The sequence below is a fragment of the Phocoena sinus genome, chromosome 2, assembly GCF_008692025.1.
Source record: "Phocoena sinus isolate mPhoSin1 chromosome 2, mPhoSin1.pri, whole genome shotgun sequence".
NCBI classification, from domain to species: Eukaryota; Metazoa; Chordata; class Mammalia; order Artiodactyla; family Phocoenidae; genus Phocoena; species Phocoena sinus.
In genome coordinates, this window is record NC_045764.1 from 43,433,667 (window position 1) to 43,455,250 (window position 21,584).

At 47.8% G+C, this 21,584-nt stretch overlaps 1 protein-coding gene across 2 annotated transcripts in view; it reads left to right on the forward strand.

Annotated features, from left to right (window-relative positions):
* The window catches only part of SLCO3A1 (solute carrier organic anion transporter family member 3A1), a 336,511-nt gene that overhangs the window by 280,921 nt on the left and 34,006 nt on the right, over positions 1-21,584 (forward strand). For both annotated transcript variants that reach the window (XM_032623298.1, XM_032623299.1), the window contains exons 5-7: positions 11,552-11,716; positions 16,755-16,953; positions 18,086-18,224. In XM_032623298.1, coding sequence (XP_032479189.1) covers positions 11,552-11,716; positions 16,755-16,953; positions 18,086-18,224 — 503 coding nt within the window. The remainder of the gene's footprint in view (positions 1-11,551; positions 11,717-16,754; positions 16,954-18,085; positions 18,225-21,584) is intronic.

Consider the following 21,584-nt stretch of genomic DNA (forward strand, 5'->3'; position numbering starts at 1 on the left):
CCTCAGTGTCTGTCTTCTTAACCACAACCTTGTGCTGCATCTTCGGGCAATAAACAAACTCTCTTAAAGAAAAAGTGGCGTCAGCAAGGTGCTAAGTGACTTTTCAACAGCGGGTACTAAAACTGCGACTGTGGCTGCAGACGTGTCCTAAAACAATGAGTCTTCTAGGCAAGGGTCCAGCTAAAAAGGGAGGGAAGGACAGCTTCCTGCAAGCATTGGTGTTTCCTGACCCTCTGATGGACTTCCCAGCGGGGGATGAGTGTCACTGTACCAGCGGCTTAAAACCTGAAGGGAGAGCCCACCTTTGATCACTGAGTAAGCAGAGAAGTCAAAAGCTGAGCGCTCTTGTCTCTGCGCCCTTCATGCTGACTGCCAAGTGGCCTCTTCCTGTCCCAGAAAAGATAGTAGCACCAGGTGACCGCGGGTGATGGCTTAGCTGGCAAGGTGGGGGTGGGCCTTCAGGCTCAGAATCTTAAAAACCACGCCCAAAATATGGAGTACAGCTGATGACTTCCAAAGCACTTGCACAGACCTCCCACTTGACCCCCATAGTACGGCTGATAACGTGCGTGTCGTTACCAATCTCCATGCCACCCATGGGGACGCGGAGCTCTGGGAGATTAAACCGTGCACCCAGGTTCCCGCAGCTGTGAAGGATGCAGCTGGGACCGAACTTGGGTCTGAGACTCCCAAACCCGAACTCTTTCCTCTGTTCCTCTACTTCCCACAAAGATCCACTCAACTATTAATGAACCAACCGAGAAGGAAAAAGGGATCGGTCTAGGGTGGATGGAACAAAAGCCTTTACTGTGTTGGAGAAACTTCCACTCTTAATGTCCACTTTCTCCCTCTTCAAAAGAGGAAATGCAGAGCCCGACTCTAGAGGACCTTCATTTCTAGGGGAAATGAAATCTGCCTGGGTTGGTACCTTCCCCACGCCTCTCCCCACCCACACCCCTAATGCCATCCATCACCCGGTTCTGCTGACTTTAGCACATAAATATCTCTCCCTCCCGCTCATGGTCTGTCCTGTACTCCAGTCTGCCCTACCCCTCCAGGCTCTCATCCACACTGGGATGTGTTCAGAATATGTCTGATCCTGATAGATAGAGGCCGAGCCCTTCACGTGGCCACCAGCCCAGTGAGATTCTGCCCCTCCAGCCTCTTCTCACACCTGCCGCCCTGTTCCCACCATACCAGTCTCACCTTGCTGGCCTCTTTTTAGTCCTTCATATTCCACGGGCTCAATGGACTTTGCATTTGCTGTTCCCACCCCTGGAATTCTGATCCCATCTTCAGACATCAGCTCACACATCATTTCCCCAAGGACATTTCCCTGACCTCCTGATGGCACCCCTCCACGGCATGTTGCTCTCTGTGTCATGGTCAGAATGTGACCTCTGTAGGAGTGATCACTTCCTCCATAAGCTCCATGAGGTCAGGGACCACATCCGGCTTTGCCCACGCCCTTGTACATGGCCGATGCTCAGTACACATCTGATAAATGGGGGGATGCATGGATCGTTGGACAGGCGCTGCCCAGCCCAGCACGGTTTGCTGCTTTCCCTAAAGCCGTCCTCACACACAGCCCCTCCCAGAGTTCTGACCTGTGTTTGACCCACCCGCAGACACTGGCTTAGCAGGAGCTCCACCTGTGTTGAGTGTCACGGCTGGCTCCCAGGTGCCTTACCTGTGTGGGAAGGAAGATCTGCTCCTGGTGCTTCAGCCACCAAATCAGAGGGTCTGCCAGACCAGTGGCTCAGGCTGACCTGCACTGTGCCTTTGGGTGCGTGTCTTTACTCGCCCATCTTCCTAGCGGGCGTCTTGCTGCTTGGGCAGGGTGCATACTCGCCCCCCACCTCTGTGCCACCCATTGTTCCCGCGGGGACCCCACGTGCGTCGGCCTGGCCGTGGGACCCAGCTCATGCCTCCGGCTTCCGCATCTGTGCCAGGCCACCTCCATCGTCTGCCAGCCAGCAGTCGGTTTCTGCTGCATCTGTCTTAAGTAAGGGCCTGTTGCCTTTCAGCACAGTGTTATTGTGAGCGGCCTGGTGATCAGAGAGTCCTTGTTCTGCAGGCCAAACGGCTGAGTGTTTTTTATCATGCGATTCATCTTCAGAACTGCGCTTTCCCCTCGTGTGGGTTTCCTGTCAAAGTCTTCTTTCTTGATTCTGTGGCCAAGGAAACCATCTGCCTTCCCAACCACATGGAATTCTATGCCAAGCTGTGGTTCAGAGGCTGCCACGTCACAGGTGTCATTTTTACAGGTCCCCAGGGTCCAGACTGGTCAGTGGTTTCATCGTGTTCGTATCAGTGTCGATGGAGGATGCGCTGGGGGTTATATCCGTGCATCAGTCACGACTCCCCATCTCAAGTTATTTCAGCAAAGCGCCTGAGATGAACATAGGTGAGGGCACCTAGCACGATGCTGCCTGGCACACTGTGGATGCTCCTTGTGGTTTTGGAAGGAAGGGAGGGAGGGAGGAAAAAAGGGAGGAAGGAGGGAAAAAACTAGAAGACAGCATTTCCCAATGGGAGTTCCTTGGAACGTGAGTCCTCTGAGATGCTCAGAGAAAAACAGATCAACAAAAATAACCAGGAGTAGTGGTTACATGGCCAAATAAGTTGGGAAACCATATGTATACTATGACGCTCTTGGAGAGTCATAGAATATGTTTGTGTTAAAGGCTCTGAGAAGGCCAGCTCTAAGGAAAGCTGTCTGGCTTTGCTTTAGTTTCTATTTCTCAGACTTATGGGACCCCAGGACTCTCTTATTCATGCTCACTCTTCCGGCACTTATGATGTGTTGCTATGATACAGGATAGAAGGTGGTGAGGATTAAGGGAGGTTCAAAGGGATATAGTGAGGACCACAGAGGGAGGATTTGAAGACAGGTGCGTGAAAGATGCAGCATTTCAGCCTGATCTTGAAGGACGGGCAGGATTCCCGTGGATGGAGGGGAGGGCAAAGGCTTCCGGGCTGGGATGCCTGAGATGTGCATGGAAGAGAGACATCTGGTTTTGGGAAGAGGATTTAGGGAAGGTCATGATAGAAGACAGGCTGGTCTCAGCTTCCACATCCAGCAGAGTTCCTGGTATCCAAAGCTGCCCAGTAAGTCTTTGGTAAAATTATGAATGAATTATTGAGGGCCTTCTCATTGCCCTTCTAATGAGACTGGACTTTATTTTATGAGCCATTGTTTCCCAACTAGGGATTTGAGTCAGCACTGCATGTGGGCTTTCTTGAAACACACATATTCAGGGGCCGCATCCCTACAAATTATGATTCTCTGAGTCTGTGGTGGGCAAGGGGGATGAGGGAGAGGTGACCCAGGCATCTGGGTGTCTTTAAAGCTCCCCAGAAGATTCTAAGTGAGCTCCCAGGAGAAAACAAATGTCAGAGCTGGTGGGGGTCCCTCGAGGGTTCTCCACCAGGGGCTAATTTCTCTGGCAGTTGCATAGAAGATAAAATGGGGGAGGTGACCCGCTGATGAAATAAGCTTGGGACAGTCTGTGACATGACTCTTGGAGGTTGACGTTAGCATATTGAAGGCTCTGAGAAGACCTGCTGTAAACCCAGCACTTCCGGAAGTAGCATTAGGAAGCCTAGGTTTAGAGTTGGGCACGTACGTCAGCTTGGGTGCTTGGCTTCACCGTTTCTTTTCTGGACACTGCTGTTTCCCCTTCCAGACTTCCCAGGGATGAATTCTCCCATCGTTAGCATTTTTGTGGATGTCAGACGCAGTGAGCCCGGCCACCGCTGAGGTGGGGCGCCCTGCTCCCAGAGAAGGTTCTAGGGGCTGGCATGAAGTTATAAAAGTGGCCGTTCGCTTACGAAAGACTCTTGATTTCCTTAGTCATTTTCTGTCTGCGGCCAACATGGGAAGATGCAATATTGGGGTCTGAATAAGAGCCTGCTGCTTCCCAAGCTCCTTCCTCCACCTCTGAAATCATGTGGGGATCACGTTTCTGACTTCACACTGCTGATGCCAGGAAATGACTGGGATGACCCCAGTTTAGAGCAGCAGCTGGCAGATGCTAGACATGCCTCTGTGGACACTTAGTTCTTGCTTTAAACTGGCTAGTGGGCAACCACGCTGCTCCTCCTTGGTGTGGCTGTAAGGAGGTGGTGACTTTTCAAGAGTCGGTAGAATTGATGGGCTCTGGGTTGTCCTAACCGATCCACACCCACCTGACACTTGGATTTCGCTGTAGATGCTCATTTCCTGTGCTGATGGCTTCTTGTTTGTTCTTTCAAACCATGACCTTCTCCATACAAGGGAGGTGTTGCTGTCTGCCTATTACCTTACTGAAGATGGGCAGACAGAAGCCTGGTAGTTACTGCTTTCAAAGTTAGCCGTGAGAGGATGCTAGAAGCTCCCCTGGATGCCCCGGGCAGAGATTGGGGGATGGGCTCCTCTATAGTGATGAGGCCACAGGGGGCCCAAGTCTGCTGGTCTGGGGCCAAGTTCATGGTAGGCGCTCGCTTCCGGGAGGCACCACGGGCCTCCCCTCCCACTGGGATTTCCCTCACCCCTACCTACTCAAGGGATGGTTTGGGCACCTCCAGAATCAGTGATGGAAATGACCGTATTAGCTAATTATTCCCACTTTCCTCACAGCCCATGAACCTGCAGAACATCTCGAATGGTGTGATCATAAATCGGTCTCTGTTTCTACAGCTAATGTTCCTCAAGAGACTATGACAGTTACCTTTCAAGGCTGTGCGATTCATTTGTTTCTTTATTGGATTCTTTAATCTACCTTGCATGTATTAAGCATCTGCTCTTACCAGGCACAGTGCCCATGTCTGGGGATGGAGCTGCTACATCTCTGCTCTACCTGAGAGCACCTGGCTCCTCCTATGAGACAGACGGGAGGACCCAGACAAGGGCGTCCAGTGGGGTCGGTGGTGCCAGGATGACAGCCTGCCCTGGGCATGTGGGAACCAACTTGGTGGCTGGTGAACATTCACGCTACCCCATGAAACTTCGTTTTTCCCAGGATCCGCTCTACCTTGGCTTCACTCTTGTGCCTCCATGATGGTGTGTTTTTCCACTCCATTATTTCTTCCTTCCTCTTTCTTTTTTTTTTTTTCTTTTGTCGTCATGACTTGAATACTGTTATTTATCTCACCCAGATCCCCCCCACCTCTGTTCTCTTCTGGTCATGGGTCTCCTATGTTGGGAAGCACTTCATGGTGGCTCACCTTTCAGGAAAGTACTTTTCTGTTGATTCGAGGCCCCACCCAGAAACCTGAAGATTTAGAGATGAGTCCCAGAGTGCAGGCAGAACTGAGTTCAAATCCACCCTCCTTCGCTTCTCTGTTTTGTATTCTGGGATGCGGACTGTTGGGTTTCAGCCTCTCAAGGGAGCCTTGGTTTCCTTGGGTCTAAAATGAGGATGGTAGGACCACCCCCTGTTGTAATAGTCGTGAGGGTTAAAAATGAGAAACCTTGCCACGGTGCCCATCCAACGCTGGTTGCGAGGCAGGCTTTGGCGGTCATTGTCATGATTCCTGAGCAGTTGCATAGACTGGCTCCACCTCCCATCTTGGGAGATGTTAACCATGCTGAATTGACAGAAGTGTTACTAAAGAGAAAGAAAGTCAAGGCCAACTTCAGTAGAGAGACTGAAGGCAGAGAGATCTGAGGGTCAAGGGGAGTATAACTGAGCCCCACGTTGAGCACTTCCCAGAGTACCTCCAATTCCCAGGAAGGGTAGTGGACAAGGACTTGTGCCTCCTGACCCCCTGATCTGCTGAACAGCCCCCTGCAGAAGGGGGATCTTCTTGGAAAGCCCTTGGCTCCCAGGAGCTCAGTTCATCTGCTCCAGTCTCTTCCCCACTCTACTCATCACATCTGATCACATAGGCATTCCTGTAGGAAGCCTGACGTCCTCCTCCCAGCCCAAGGGCTCTCTCCCTAACATAGCCAAGGATTACTTCTATTGTATTGATTACTATTAATCCTATCGAACTCTTTTTTACTGAAGTATAGTTGACTTACAATATTGTGTTAGTTTTAGATGTACGGAAAAGTGACTGTTATGCATATATATATATTTTTTTCATACTCTTTTCCATTATAGTTTATTACAGGATATTGAATACAGTTCCCTGTGCTATACAGTCAATCTTTGCCGTTAATCCCATCAGACTCTTACCTGTATTCTAGACTAGAAGCCCTGGGCCACATGCTTTACATGCAGTGGGTCTCATTTCATGTTTGTGGCAATCCATGGGATGGAGTCATGTGCTCTGGTCCGTCTTGAAGCCAGAATTCAAATCCCAATGACCTGGCTCCTTAGACCAGGTTCTTAGCCATTATTTTATACCACCTTATTCAGTGAAACCTTTTCTGTGGTACAGGACTCTTCTGTAGGCTCTCCAATCCTTTCTTTCATTCCTCTGTCCCCCCTCCCTTCCTTTCCTACTTCTCTGCCTTCAAATGACAGGGACTAAGCCCTTAGTCATGTCAGATCTGTTCATTTTCCCTAACCCCAGTGGGAATGTTTTATTATTCTTCATTCTAAGAATTAAGCCGCAGCTTGGTTACCAGGGGCAGCCTGCATGTTTAGTCCTCAAGCCAACAACAGCACCCCTCAGAACCCAGAGCAGAACAGCACAGTGGTTATGAGCACAGCGTGTGGTAGCAGGTGCTTTGCTTCCTTGACCATGGGGCCACTGTCTGCCTCCGTCTTCTCATCTGTAAATGGAGGATTTTAAGCATCCCAGGAACACAGTTTGTCGTGAGGATAATGCGAGTGGATGTGTAAGCAGTTAGAATGGTACTTGGCCCACAGGAAATGCTCTGTCAGGGTTAATCCTCATGACTTCTCTAAACCTGCCTTTCTCCCTCTTGGAGAACCCACAGTTTTCCAAGAAACTGCATCCTACAGGACTGCCTTCCAAAGACTAGCAGTAGCAAACTTGTTTTCCCTGGAGATCGCTCCCAACTTTGTACCATTCCGCTAGTAGCAGCACCGTTCTCCTGATGAGAGGTGAAAAGGTTTCCCTAGCTGTGAAGCTGCATGGTACAAGCCCGCCTGCCTCCTACCCCAGCTCCCAACTTCTGAGGCTAAATCAGAAGGTGAGAGGCAGATAGCTCTGGGAGACTGTAGCTGTTTGGTAGCCTGGTGTGGCCTTGGTTCACCAATTTCTATCTGTCTGGGCCGCCTCATTAGCTACTGCCACCTTGGAAAGTTAGCATTTTATGGGCTTAACAACCATTTGCATGAAAAAGCTTGGAACACTGGGATAGCCAACCCTAGGGTCAAGCTAATCAATACCCCTTTTCAAATTGGGGCTTTGGAGGGTAGATTGAACCTTTGGAAGGGAATCTTCTTTGACAGTACTACAAGTCATTGCAATAAAACCCAGGATGGGAGGAAGAAACTGGGAGGAAGAAACTGGGAGGAAAATAGCTGAACACAAGAGGAAGCTGTCATTTCTGGAGGCGAACCGGCTGGGTATAGGCGGAAAAAAGAGTGCTCTTCATGCAGATGAGGCCCACTGAGTCTTCCCTGGGCCTTCAGTCAGATAATTCTCAAACCTACTGATTTTCACATCTAATCCAAGGCAAAATTAGTCATTAGATATTCAAACAAAAGCAGGCAGGCTCCTATCTCGACAAGGAATCCTTCCAACCGAAATGGAATGATCTCTGCAATAATTAAAATGCTTGCTGAAGTATGAAAATTTTCCATTAGCTGGAGTTGCCTTTGTTGAGAAGTGCCCTCGTCATCACCAAATAAACCACGATGGCCATGATCAAGGACAAGGAGGTACCGAGGCCCAGACAGCTAATGTGATCAAACTCAACTCCTCATTGGCATCATTTCTGAGCCAGAGAACATAGTTCCGAATTGGAGGATGCTGGTGGTGCCAGCTCAGCCGCAGTTTTATTTGCAAGCAAGTGTGGCTGTGGTGCTTTCTCCTACTGAAGTCCCCAGATCTAAAAAGTCTGCACTGTAACAGAGTAGATGAAGCCTACGATAAAAGCATGGTACAGGATGGTTTTCCTGGAGTGTCCCCGACGCGCTGACTGTTTGTCAGCAGTGTTTCCAAAGTTTAGACATCTTAATGCCGAAAGACTACAATGATGGAGCGACAGTGTTATTACCCGCCAAAACATGAATAGCTGGGGGCTTTCAAATTCATCTATTACAAGGAAGTGCTGTGGTTGCCCATGTAAATCCATACCACTCTCTGTGAAGCTTGGTGTTTTGTGACATAATCAACCAGTCCCTTGTCACAGGTACATTATACCATCACAATGTGCCAGACGCTATAGCAGATCAGCCTTCACTCATTAGCGGTGATTTATGACAACGGAGTCTTAACATCCAAGGGGTTTTTGTTTATGAAGACAAATACTTCATTACCTTCCGTTTATGCCCAATGTATTCATCTTCTGTATTTGTCAAACAGGATACATCTTTGAACATTACACAGTCAACATTCCTCTAAATAGTTGTACAATACTTAGTAATGTGAATTTAACAAAGGAAAATTTTCCAACATTTAAACATAGATTTTATTTATTTATTTATTTATTTATTTATTTTTAAATTTATTACTTATTTTATTAATTTTATTTTTGGCTGCATTGGGTCTTCGTTCCTGTGCGCGGGCTTTCTCTAGCTGTGGCGAGTGGGGGCTACTCCTTGTTGCGGTGTGCAGGCTTCTCATCACGGTGGCTTCTCTTGTTGCGGAGCACGGGCTCTAGGCGCGCGGGCTTCAGTAGTTGCGGCACACGGGCTTAGTTGCTCCGCAGCATGTGGGATCTTCCCGGACCAGGGCTCGAACCCATGTCCCCTGCACTGGCAGGCGGATTCTTAACCCCTGCGCCAGCAGGGAAGCCCCTAAGCATAGATTTTAAGTGTAACCTCTTCTAGACAAGTATTTGAGATGACATTTCTAAAAAAGTCAGATTATTATAAATGCTCGAAACCGTGTAAAAAATGAACAGAACACACGCATAAAGGCCAGTCCCTTGCAATAAAGCAGGTATAAATATATAAATACCATGGATTTAAAGTTGTTTTCTCACCATCTTTATTCTTATTCCTACCATTTTTAAAGTTTTTGTTTTATTTTGTGCATGTCTACACACGCATTTATTTAATCCAAGAGTTACCTTCCTAAGATTTTAGTAGTTTAACGAGAAACCACCGTGGAACAGCTGAGGCCACCAGCTCTGGTTATTGTCTGGTTGTCTGCATCTGTTGGGATGCAGAATCAGATTGCTCAGCCCACAGTGATTCTGAGCCTCCAATCATCTGGCTCAGTCCATTCCCATAGCTAAGTTCCTTTTAGTACGTCAAAGGATCCTTAAGTCCCTGTCTTATATAGAGATTTTCATTTTTGAAACTTGGTATCTTTCCCAGAAATGATAAATTTTATGTTGTGTGTATCTGCCAGTTCCTGACCCATTGTTCTGTTATTTTGATTTATTGAGCTTGTCTGTTAACATTATTAAAAACTTATGTATCTCCTATTATTATTTTATTCTAATTAGTTGGGCCATTTAGAGGTTTCATCTCCTAGGAAATGAGATTGAGCCTGTGTAATTAGCTCTCTTCTTTAGGACAGCTGGCTAATTCATTACCTTGGAATGCAGTGTTAGACATTGCTCACCTCTTTATTTTGTATGACCATGGGCACTGATTGGTTTTTCCTAGACCTGGAATAGTACTTGCTACATCTGGGACTCTGTCTTATCTTTTTCTATTTACACAGGTGGAAACAAGTACACCGCATGCCAAATGTTCCTCATTATTATGAGTACAGCAGAACAGAGGTCCCCTAACTTATCACTGGTACACCACTTTTACACGTTTTTGCCTATTTCCTTACCACCTGTACCATCATTTACATAACTTTCTCTTTAAATAACTTTAAATCTACTTGTTTTATTTAACCTAGCGTCATCTTAAGCTATGGTAGCCATGAAACCATGCATTTGATGTATCAGTTTTATTTTAGTTAACTTTTTTTTTTTTTTTTTTACTAAGTGCACATCAAAATAATGGCATAAGTATTGAAATGATGGGGTTGTCCTGATACCCCCAGACCCCTTGCCTACTGCCAGGATATGTCATCACTCCATAGCTGAGGAGATCTGGTCAAAGACCATGTACAAAGGATTCTAATGGCTGGAAAGAGCCAAATAATGTGATTACATTCAAAGGATTTTAAGAAACCCAAATCTCTCATTTGTAAAAGCAGCAAATTAAAAGGAAACCTGAGCGGTTTATGAAACCACCTACTTTAGGAAAAACAGAGTAAAATAAAATAAGATTGAAATGCATCACCTCAGCAAAACCTGCTTTGGCTCCAGTGGTAATTAAAGCGGTACACAAGCCACAAAGCACTTTTGCCCACCATCAACTCTCATCTGAGCCCTGAGCATCAGGGCTGGGCGGGCAGCAGCTTCTAGGTTGCCTTGGGTGTTGAGGAAAGACCACCCGAGGAATAAGGAAGAGATGGAGCAAAGATCTGGGTTCAGAGCATTTAATGGAGGGAAGAGCCCTGGTGCAAAGAGCTGGGTGGGGAGGACCAGGTGCAGGTGGGGCTGGAGCAGAGGGAGGATGGAGAGTGGTCAGAAGTGCGATCGGATAGCCAAGGGGCAGACTGTGGGCCATCGTACCAAGTGTGGATTTTGGCCATTGTGGAGTTTGAGTAGGAAGCTGATGTGAGCTGATCCCATTGACTACTGCATAGGGGAGGATTATATTGGATCAAGAGTGAAAACCAAGACCCTAGTCTTCCCCAAGTGAAAGCTCATGGAAGCTTGGCCAGGCGAATGTGGTTGTGAGAAGGAAGCGGGGTGGGTGGGTGGAGGCTGGATTATATATGTATTGTGTGTGCGTGTGTATGTGTGTATGCATATACGTACACTATCATTTCTTTCTTGAAACTGTTAAGATGAAATATATTTTCTTAAAAGAATAGATACATGCATATGTATACATGAATCACTTTGCTGTATACATGAATCACTTTGCTGTACACCTGAAACTAACACAACGTTGTTGATCAACTATATTCCAATATAAAAAAAAAAAAGTTGCTGAAAAAAAAAGATTAAATATATTTTCTTAACACACACCATTATAAATATTCATCACAGGTATATTGATAATATATACTTAGATGTATTAATATAATTAATACATTTATAATTATAATACGATTAAGTTATATTTTCCCTTTTGAGAAACAAACCCCGAACTCGTCTTTTTCTTGGATGGAAATAACTTGTGATGGCTTATAAAATAGTGTTTCAAGTGTGCTGTAAAAAAAAAAGAAAAGTCATGGTGTAGTTTCTCCTGCTTTCGTAGTTGTCAGTTTAGTCGACGAGACATCAGCATATATTTTGAAGCCAGAGTTTTCACAATTATGGCTGACTTAACAGGTTATAGGCTTTGGCCTGAGCAACCAGGTGATTCCTGATGCTGTTTACTGAGATGGGTCAAATTGGGGCCTTGGGGGCAGAAGGCCTGGGAGTGCAGTGTGTGACCTTGGTCCTCTGCTTCTCTCCCTGCAGTGATCCCGAAGGTCACAAAGCACCTGCTCTCAAACCCTGTGTTTACCTGCATCATCCTGGCCGCCTGCATGGAGATTGCAGTGGTGGCTGGCTTCGCTGCCTTCTTGGGGAAGTATCTGGAGCAGCAGTTTAACCTCACCACCTCTTCTGCCAACCAGCTGCTCGGTGAGTCTGTTTCTCAGCCTCCCAGCGGGGTGGAGAGAGGCCGTCACTGCTTGTAATACTATAAGAATTGACTGAAACCCACCAAACAGCCCGGACTGCGCTGCCCCTGCAGAAGTATATACGTGTGGTCAGCGTGCAGAAGAATTTCAAAGTATTTTCTTGGAGTAAGATTTACTTGCCTGAGACAATTGCTAAAAGTACATGATAATAAAGAGCTAAAATGTAAAGTGTGCATAGGAAGCATTGTGACAGGCCAGGAAGTCTATAAATCAGTGTGAACTGGAGAATTGGGGGGAAGATGTGAGGAAGGAAGAGGGGAATCAAGATGGATCTTGAAAGTTTAGTAGCCTTTGGTCAAGAACATAAAAAAGCAAGGATATTCTTGGCAGCATAAAACCCACGGTCAGCAAATATAGAGGTTGGAAGCCATATGCTCCCCTCTATCCCTGTGCCCATGGCAGATGTAATTAATGGATCATGACACTCCTTCTCCCCAAGCTCAAGCGTGATCTTACCAGTCTTCTCAGCAGTAGACTACAGGAATCTGCTTCCAGTCCTTTGGAGCTGACATGCTAAAGAAAACCCGTTTGCCCTCACGAGAAGGCGCATTCCTTATACGCAGTAGGGAAAGCGGTCTCGTGGCGGAGGAAGGAGAATGAAGGGTCGAGAATGACTTCCAGGTTTCTGGCTCAGACAAAGGGTGGTACCATTTGTGAAACCTGGAAATAGCAGAAAAGAATCAGATCTGTAGGGAAGGTTGTGAGTTCAGAGTTGAAGTTGCTGAGTGTGAGATGGCCGTGGTATATCTACATGATGTCCTGTGCATGGTTGAGGGCTGAAGAAGAAGATGTGGGTTGCATCCGTTTGTGCATGGTAGTTGAGGACACAGGAGTGGAATTCGCAGAAGGAAAATGTGTAGAATTAGAATAGAGGGGGTGAAACACTGCTCATAGGAAATACAGGAGGCCATAGAGAAGTTCAAGAAGCAACTCCTGAGAGAAATCCGTGGATCACGGGGGTCAAGGAAGAGATGATACCAAGAAGGAAGCTGTCAGCAGCATGAGTGCCCACGCGTGATGCGGCCTCACATGTCTCTGGTCCCTTCAACAGCCAGGACGTCTTTCAGCCTGTGTCAGGGCTGTGTCCATGAAACAGCAGCAGGGGAGCAGCCCACAAGAGGGAAGGAATAGCCAGCGACTGCAGGACACTTTCCAGAGCTTAGTGGTGGAGGGATGGAGAGAAGACATGGTGGGCAGTGTGTATTGCAGTCAAGGGATTGGAGTAGTGACGGTGCTGTTGCTAAGAGACAGTTGCTATTGTGACAGGAAGGACTTGAGCAGGTGTCTGAGCAGAGGGGAAAGAACCAGCAGAGGCGATGTGCAGAAAAGAGAGGGAGTATAGTGGACAGCCTTTGACAGAAGAGCTCATCTGTTCTGAAAGTGCAGAGAAGGAGAGAAACACAATGATGGCCCCTGAGAATATGACAAGTCCGGCCTGGCAGTCGAGAGGGCTCCAGCCCCATGGAATTCTCTTCTCTGTTAAGTAGAAGTAGATCATGTCCTGAGAGAAATGGGCGAGGTGATATTTTCTGATCTTCTCCTTAGCATTTCCTTCACAAAACGGCCAATAAACCCACGTAAAGGTGCTGACCCATCATGAGTCATCCGGAAGACACATACGAGCACCACCGATGAAATACTAGTCCATGTCTGCCAGACTGATAGTACCAAGTGTTGGCGAGGATGTGGAGCCACTGGAACTCTCATACACTGCTGGTGGGAGTGCAAAATGGTGCAAGCGCTTTGGAAAACTGTTTGGCAGTACCCATGAAAGCTAAAAGCGTATGCTTACGCTGGGATCCAAGCATTCCACTTCTGGGCATAAATCCAACAGAAGTGAGTGTTTAGGTCCACTCATTTATATATGCCTAGGTACTGTATCCAAAACAGCTTTATACATGACAGCCCCAAACTAGAAACAACCCAAATATCTATCGATACTAGAATGGGCAAATAAATGATAGAATATTCATACAGTGAACTGTCTTACAGCACGAGAAAGAAAGAGCTTGTATACACGCCTCGGTGTGGATGGATCTGACAGAGTTGAAAGACGTCAGACACAAAAGAGTACATATTTATGAGTTAAAAAGAAGAAAAGTTAATTAAAGTGATAGAGGCCAGAATGATAGTTACCCTTGAGGGTGGAGGGAATGGAGGCACCAGGGAGCCCCTGGGGCTGCCGGAAATGTTTTAATACAGGGGTGTATAAAGGGGCAAAAATTCATCAGTGTTCCCTTAAGCTTATGCACTTCACAGGACGTAAGGTATCAAGTTAAAAAAAATTAAAACCCTACCGGCAATGATGTGGCCAGATCCCAGCACCTCTCCCTGGGAGCTGCTAGGGCAGCACAAGCCTTGTGTTTTTCTTTTTTACTAATAACTCTCTACCGTCCACTATTTTATAAGTATTTCTTCCAAGAGGTATTAGCAAGATGCAGTCAGCCCTTTAGTACCTGTCTGACAGAGATAGGGTAAAATGTGTCTCTCTATAATTAAAGTTATAACTTCTTCATTATACCTACAATCTCTCAGGTTTTGCCCTCCAGCACCCAAAGAGTTTATCTCTCACTTCCTGATTTCTTTGCAGCAGCTCCTTACATTTTGATCACATTTGCTTCAAAGTTGGGGCTCTGTTCTATTTCAGGACAGATTTCCAAAGTTTTCTATCAGCAAACAAATCAGTAGTCTTCAGGGCAGAAGGTCAAAAACAATCTCACCTTCCTGCACCTGTTTCTGTCCCAGGGACTCTTGTCTGTTAGAGCACTTGCATAGGGAGACCCTCTCCCGCCATGTGGAGAAGCAGCCTGGTGGCCCATCTGTCGGTCCGTCCATCCGGCTGGCAGCCCAGGCAGGCAGGACACGTGCCCTCTCTCTGTGCCCTACCCATAGCATCAGTCTGTTAGCATGGACTCTGGAAGGCTGGCTGCAGGAGGGGATGGCAGGGGGGCCTTTAGGGGACAGAGAGAGGCAGCAGAAGCGTAAGGCGAGGCTCGTGTCCAAAAATGCTTCATCAGTAGCCCCCGCAAACCTAGGGGATGGACCCCTGCAGTCATCCTGGGCCATCAGCGCTGTCTCTGGGCCACCCACGAAGTCATCAGCAGATGGGGCAGAGTTCAGAAAAGAGCAACACAGATGATTAAGGGCTGATGGCATTGATTTATGCGTGAAGATAAAAAGGACTCAATCTGCATAGGTGAAGCTAATGAGGATGGAGTTGGGGGGTAGTTCTGATAACTGCCCGCAAGCTAAGGCTGCACACACGTCAGGGAGGGAGAGGGAAGGCTGATGATGGCTTGGAGGAAAGGTGCTGAAAGCCTGTTATTGCCATAGTTACCATCATCACCAGGGGCCGCTCCCTGCTGCCTCTGATGGAAAATGGAACAAAATGCAACCTGCTCTCTGGGCGTGGGCTCTGGCCATCAGTATTCACTCACACAAATCCCATCTGCTCGCTGTTCCGTTCATCTTGAAAATAATCCCCAGGCGCCCACTCTGTGCTGGGCACCGTGGTAGGCACAGGGAGCCGGGACTGAACAGGATGGAACGGTTCTTGTCCTCAGGGAAGCTGCATTTCAGGAGGGGGAGAGAGAACAAGAAACGAGAAAACCAGAAATACCTGAGGCAGCTTCAGATACTGGGGAGAACCATGCCAACAATAAAACAGGGCAAGAAACAGTAGGAAATCCCAAATGGGCTGCAGGACCACTCTAGATGGGGCGGTCTGGGAAGGCCCTCCATAGGGCCCAGCCAAGTAAAGGTAGAGGGTAAGAATGTCCTAGAACAGGAAACAGCAAGTGCAGAGACTGGGGGCTTGAACGGATTTGGCCTCTTCCAGGGAGAGAGGGGAGGAAGATAGTTGGGGGAGCGGAGTGGCATGGCGTTTAGACAGGCAAATAGGGGCGAGGTCCTGAGGATCATCTATACCAGGACGAGAGAGAACCAAGCACAGCTCGTCCAAGAGCATCAAATAATACAGAGATACTATGTTTTTCACGAAGTGTAACTTGTGCTATTTCCCTTGCAGAGCTCAGCCTCCCTGATTGTTTTTCTCACCAGAATATTAAAATTAATTTGCATTCCTTTAGCGCATACCAGCTGATTGATGGAGTCAGTTGACCTAGAGGTCTGTTGATTGGCAAGGAAGAGGCAGCCTAAACTGGAAAATTAGCCATGCCCAATCTACACGGTAGATAAATGACACACAGTAATTTAAAGCTGAGTTTAGATGAAGTGAATCAGAACAGAACAAAACCAAACAGGAGATTGGAACCCTAGGATCCTTCGGTCCTCCTAAGATGCCCTGAGTCTCTGAGAATCAGAAACAACAGGTTTATGGTCCTGCTGCCTTGCAGATAGCTCTGTTTATAAGAAAGGGGAAAAAAAATATATGCCAATTCCTCACCAGGAGCTATGAAACGTATTAACTTGATTGACGCTGCTTCCTGAGAGGTCACGGGGCTGGTTAAAACACTGTCTCCACAGGCTGGTGAGTTCTGGGACCTTCGTTTAAACAGCCTCCAGACCCTTCCTTGCCTGAAGAGTGGGGGAAAATCCCCAATTTGATCCCCTTTCCCACACCACCTGGAAAACACACAGAGGGCACATCACTGCTCCCTGATGCTTTTCTCAAACGCGCGTGCGTGTTCCCAGCTGGTCTGACGTGTCTCTCGGTTGTTCCCACACCAGCTGGGTGTGTTTCCCACGAGGGTTCCCCACTTAGCATGCCAGGTGTGTGACTTAGACTCCTAATCATGGAGTTTTTATGGGTCTGTCTTCCACGATTTTCGTGAGCTCCTTGAGGGTAGAAATGAGGCCATTAGCAGACACTTTGGGGCACAGTGGAGCAAGTGGTACCACAGTGGTGTCACAGGGAATCCTGTCCGTGCAGGGCTCGGCCTCGGGCCTGGCACCCAGGGTCTGCATTGATTGGCCCCTCTTCCCTGGCTAATGGTCCCTGCCCCTCTGCTCTCCTCCAGGGATGACTGCGATCCCATGTGCCTGTCTGGGCATCTTCCTGGGCGGTCTCCTGGTGAAGAAACTCAGCCTGTCTGCCCTCGGGGCCATTCGGATGGCCATGCTCGTCAACCTGGTGTCCACCGCTTGTTACGTCTCCTTCCTCTTCCTGGGCTGTGACACGGGCCCTGTGGCTGGGGTTACTGTTCCCTATGGAAACACGTAAGTCCCAGAAAGGTCTCGCCACCCCTGCCTGCCCAGGATGCCAGGACCCTCTCTCCTGGGTAGGTTAATGGAGCCAGTTCTGTCCCTAGTGACCATGAGCTGCGAAGTCGATGATGCCTCTGCATCTTCCTCCCAGGGTTGAACAGTCTATGTGAACCTTCTGGGCAGAGAGGGCTGACTTCCACTTAAAGGCTCTCTCCCAGGGCGGCCAAGGGAGCACTGGGGAGACAGTCAGACATTCACTCCCCAGAGGACTCAAATGCCAATTTTTGTCATTTGATTTTAGGAATGACGTGAAGATAGAAAATTAAAAATAAGTTTTATTTTCAAATTCAGCTTAAAATAAGAGACTTCAACAATTCTTTTTTTTTTTTTTTTTTTTGGCCGCATGCATGGCATGAGGGATCTTAGTTCCCTGACCAGGGATCAAACCTACACCCCCTGCAATGGAAGCACGGAGTCTTAACCACTGAATCACCAGGGAAGTCCCAACAATGCCTTAAACCATCAGAAGCTATCATTAGACTCACATAGTAATTACAGGGTATGAGCCATAGTAGGTACTGATAAGTGTGGGAGGGAGAGATGGAGGGGGAAAAAAGGAGAGAAGAATGGAAAGAAGTTAGCTCTTATAGGACAGCTTACTTCCTAGTTATTATCCCAAGACTTTGAACTAAAGTCGAATCAGACTTGCCCTTAGAGGGAATTACAGAGAGTCCTTACATATCCAGTGCCAATAGCAGTCCCCTTTTCTACGTGAGACTCTGCAGCTGCCTTGGGAATCCAGTTTGGAGCATCAGGGCTGCAGCATGGTTGGCCTGCAGGGTACCAGTTCCTCTCCACACCAGTCTCCTCCTCTTAGCAGGCCACCAGGCCTTCTCCTGAAGTTAAGTCAGGAGAAGTAGGGCCGGGCTTATCTGCCACCCTGCGAGGTCAAACAGGCAGAATGGGAGCACGGGCAGAGGCAGCTTCTGTATATCCATGCACAGTCCAAGCACTGATGGCCCTCCTTCCCTGAACCATGACCGCATTGGCGACCATGACCACAGAGGGCAGAGGGCTGTCACTGGGGGGATCCAACAGAAGTTGACCTTTCTCTGATGGGTTCCACGTTTCCTGTCTTTTCCAGCTCATCACCTGACTCGGCCCTGGACCCCTACTCGTCCTGCAATAAAAACTGTGAATGCCAAACGGATTCCTTCACTCCAGTGTGTGGAGCAGATGGCATCACCTACCTGTCTGCCTGCTTTGCTGGCTGCAACAGCACGGTATTGGTGATTTTCTGATGGGGTGGGATGGGGCAGGGGACTCAGACAGCTAAAGTAGCTTAAAACCCAAGGGCAAGGGCAAGAGTGGGCAACCACACGTGTCCTCAACTTTGTGTTCCTGCACTGTGAATTTATCTCAGCCTCTGCCCTGCTCTAGTGGAGGATTCTCCATCGGCAGGATGGGAGGCCTGCCAGGCCATCTAGCTGCTTCTTGCTAAATCAAATAGGTTTCCAAAAAGTGTCTTTGAGCAACTGAAAGTAAAAATTCAAAGGTAGCTCTGTGGAGCCAGAGGAAAAGATTGTGGTTCAAAGAACTCACAAAAGGTATCAATGGAATGGGATGACTCTACAGGTAATGAGCTCCCCATCAACAGAAGTATGTAAAGAAAGGCTAGAAAGCCACTTATCAGGGAAGGCCTCTTCCAAACCTGAGGTTATGTGGCACTAATCCAACCTGTTCTCTGCTCAGTTTCCTTTGCCCTTTTCTTCTTAGCTAGATGCCTCCCACCTTTTTCCATCCTCCCACTATCATTTTTTCTTGGCTCTTTCCTTCTCAGCATGAATTATGCAATTTGCTGTCAGCCTGCAGCTTTCCACATTCTCTGCATGAAAACTTGAGGCTAAGGGCCTGCTCACCCAGTCCTGCTGATCCCACCTTGCAGGCGTCTCTTGCACCTGCCCTTCTGCATCCACACCACCACTGCCCTGGTGCAGGTCTTCCTCATCTCTTGCTTGGACCAGCATAGTAGTCGCCTCCCTGGCCTCACAACTCAGGATCACCCCCTGCTGGTCTGTCTTCTACACTGAAGCCAGAATGATTTCTGTAATACTGTATAGGATCCTTTCTAATGCTACTGTCAGCTAGAAGATAAGATCTAGGCACTGAATTGGGTTTGTGTGTGTCTTCAGCATGTGTCTTTCCTCCGCCATGCTCTTCAGCTGTGCTTCCTTTCAGTTGGTGGTATTCAGCTTTCCCCCACACAACATGTGTCTTTTCCTGCTTCTCCCTCCAATTGGACAACTCCTACTCACCTGTCAATACCCTACTCAAATGCCCCCTGCTCCGTGATACCATCCCTGCCCTCCTTTATCTTTGGGGTTCTTGACCCTGCAATCTTAGTACCTGTCTCTCCTGGAGGCATTTCTCTTGTTTCACTGCAGTGATCTATTTTTCATTTGCCCTGACCTGTGAGTTTCCTAAGTGAGAGCTGGCATCCACAAGTGCTCCAGAAATGTCCAGAAGTGTATAGATGGAAAGAAAGATAAGAAGGCTGAGTGGCTGCTTTCAAGGAACTTAGAGTTGAAATCATTTGTTTCCTCTCCTTTCCACATCCCGTATCTTTTGGGAGTAGTGATTTCTCCGAAGGAAGAAAAATTGATCATTTATTTTCATTTCCAAAGGTCTCATTTTTCCTTGCATTTAACATTTAGATTCTTGGCCGGTTACTACCATTTTTCTATAGAGAAAGTAAATCACCTTGGGGGGAGGGGAACTGATTTTTTAAATTAGATGATAAAGCAGTTTCTTCAAGTGAGAGGAAATGAATTTTTAAAAAGAGATGGGACCTTGAGAATGGTTAAAATAAAAATCCGAGCTATTCTTTTTCATGACAGCAATTTCATTAACACTTTAATGTCCAAAAAGTTATATTATAAATCAGTTTTGGTTACTGTGCTGTTATAAGAATGACATTGACTCAGTATAGGCTAGTGTCCTGAGACCAAAGCAGTCTATTCCAGGGCATTTTCTGACCAAAAAATAGTCTAGAAAAATCCATGTCTCCTGATCTTGCATGGACTAGAGTCTTATTGAATAAGAACCTAATCAGGCCCGGGTTTGCTTCTAGCTGCTGAAACAGCAAGCTGTGGAATGCAATTAGCATCAGAGGGCAAGCTTCTCCGCTTCCCTCTGGACATATGGTTTATTCCCCAGACACCTGCCTTTTCTTCACAGTACCGGAGGCCTCATGTTGTCTGCTGGGGTGCAGGCAAAGCAGAGAGGTGATATCCCCCCACAGTTACAATCTCTTTCTCAAGAGATTGAGAAAACCCCAGGGCTGGGGTGGGAATAACACTGCACCCCGTGGAGGCATATCTCTGGAGGCCCTGCCTTCCAATGGGTGGATGAGGGCTTTGGGGCCACAGAGCCACGTGTATCCTGGAAAGGGGCCTTTGTGATGGTCGAGCCCTAAAAACAACCACAACCATAAAACTTGCAACAGCAGCAAGTTTTTCCGAGAGCCGGTGCGGGCCAGGTGACGGGGCCTTCCACGTGTTCCTCATGGCCCGTGGCAGCTTGGCCCAGAGTCAGAGGAATATCAGTATTTTGAGAAAATGCCAAAACAGTGGATTAGATTCCTGGTATGTTTACTCCCTCCTCCTCTACCTCTTCCTTTCTTGTCTCCAAGCTCCCCCAAAAAACTCTTCCACAGACTACGGTCTTCTTCATCTCTCTTCCCTCTTTCCCTTTTTTGTATTTATTCCTTCTGCATCCACTGGAGTCCTTTCCCAGTGTCAATGCAACCATTCTTTCACCTATACCCCCAGCCCCGCATATATTGGGTTGGCCGAAAAGTTCATTCGGTTCGTGACTACATTAAAGTTTTTGGTGAAAATGAAAAATGTCTTTACTTAAAACCGAATGAACTTTTTGGCCAGCCCAGTATCTCACTCACCCTCGTAACAACCTCGGCAAGGAGGTGTTCTACTTATTCCCCGATTACAGATTAGTCCCTTGCCCGAGGTCACACAGAACATGGTGGCGTTGGCGCGGGAACGCAGGGTCTGTCTGACGCCAATCCCAGTGTCTTCCTCTGACCCTGTGACTTCCCTCTTTAGGATCCCTCCATTTTTTCCACCAGAAAGAAGCTCTCCGTGCGTGCCCCCCACAGTCGGGACATTGCGCTTTCACGATCTGGCCCTGCTGCCTTTCCAGCCTCAACCTCCCCCGCTCTGCCCACCTTCTGAGGAGCCACTAGCTGTGTCAGACTTCTTGGGGTGCCCCCAGCACACCCAGTTCTCTCTTACCTCCAGACCTTTGTCCATGCTGTTTCTTTCATCAGGGCTAGTCTTCCCCTAAGCCCTTCACATCCCTAACACCTCCTTATGCGCAGCTGAGACGCCTCCTCCCACTTCCTCACTGCTTCCAGGGCTGCATTGGCACCCCTCCTGCAGAGGCCTCAGCACCTGCCCTCCCAGCAAGGCTCTTACTGTGGCCCCCTCCACTGGAATGAATGGTCCACGTTCGCCTGCATCTCCATCACCAGTCCATCACTAGGCTCCAGTATCCAGGGATGGGGTTCTGCTGTGGGCCATTGCATTCCCAGTATTAGCCATGGCTCTGGATAAAGGCCCTAGGCT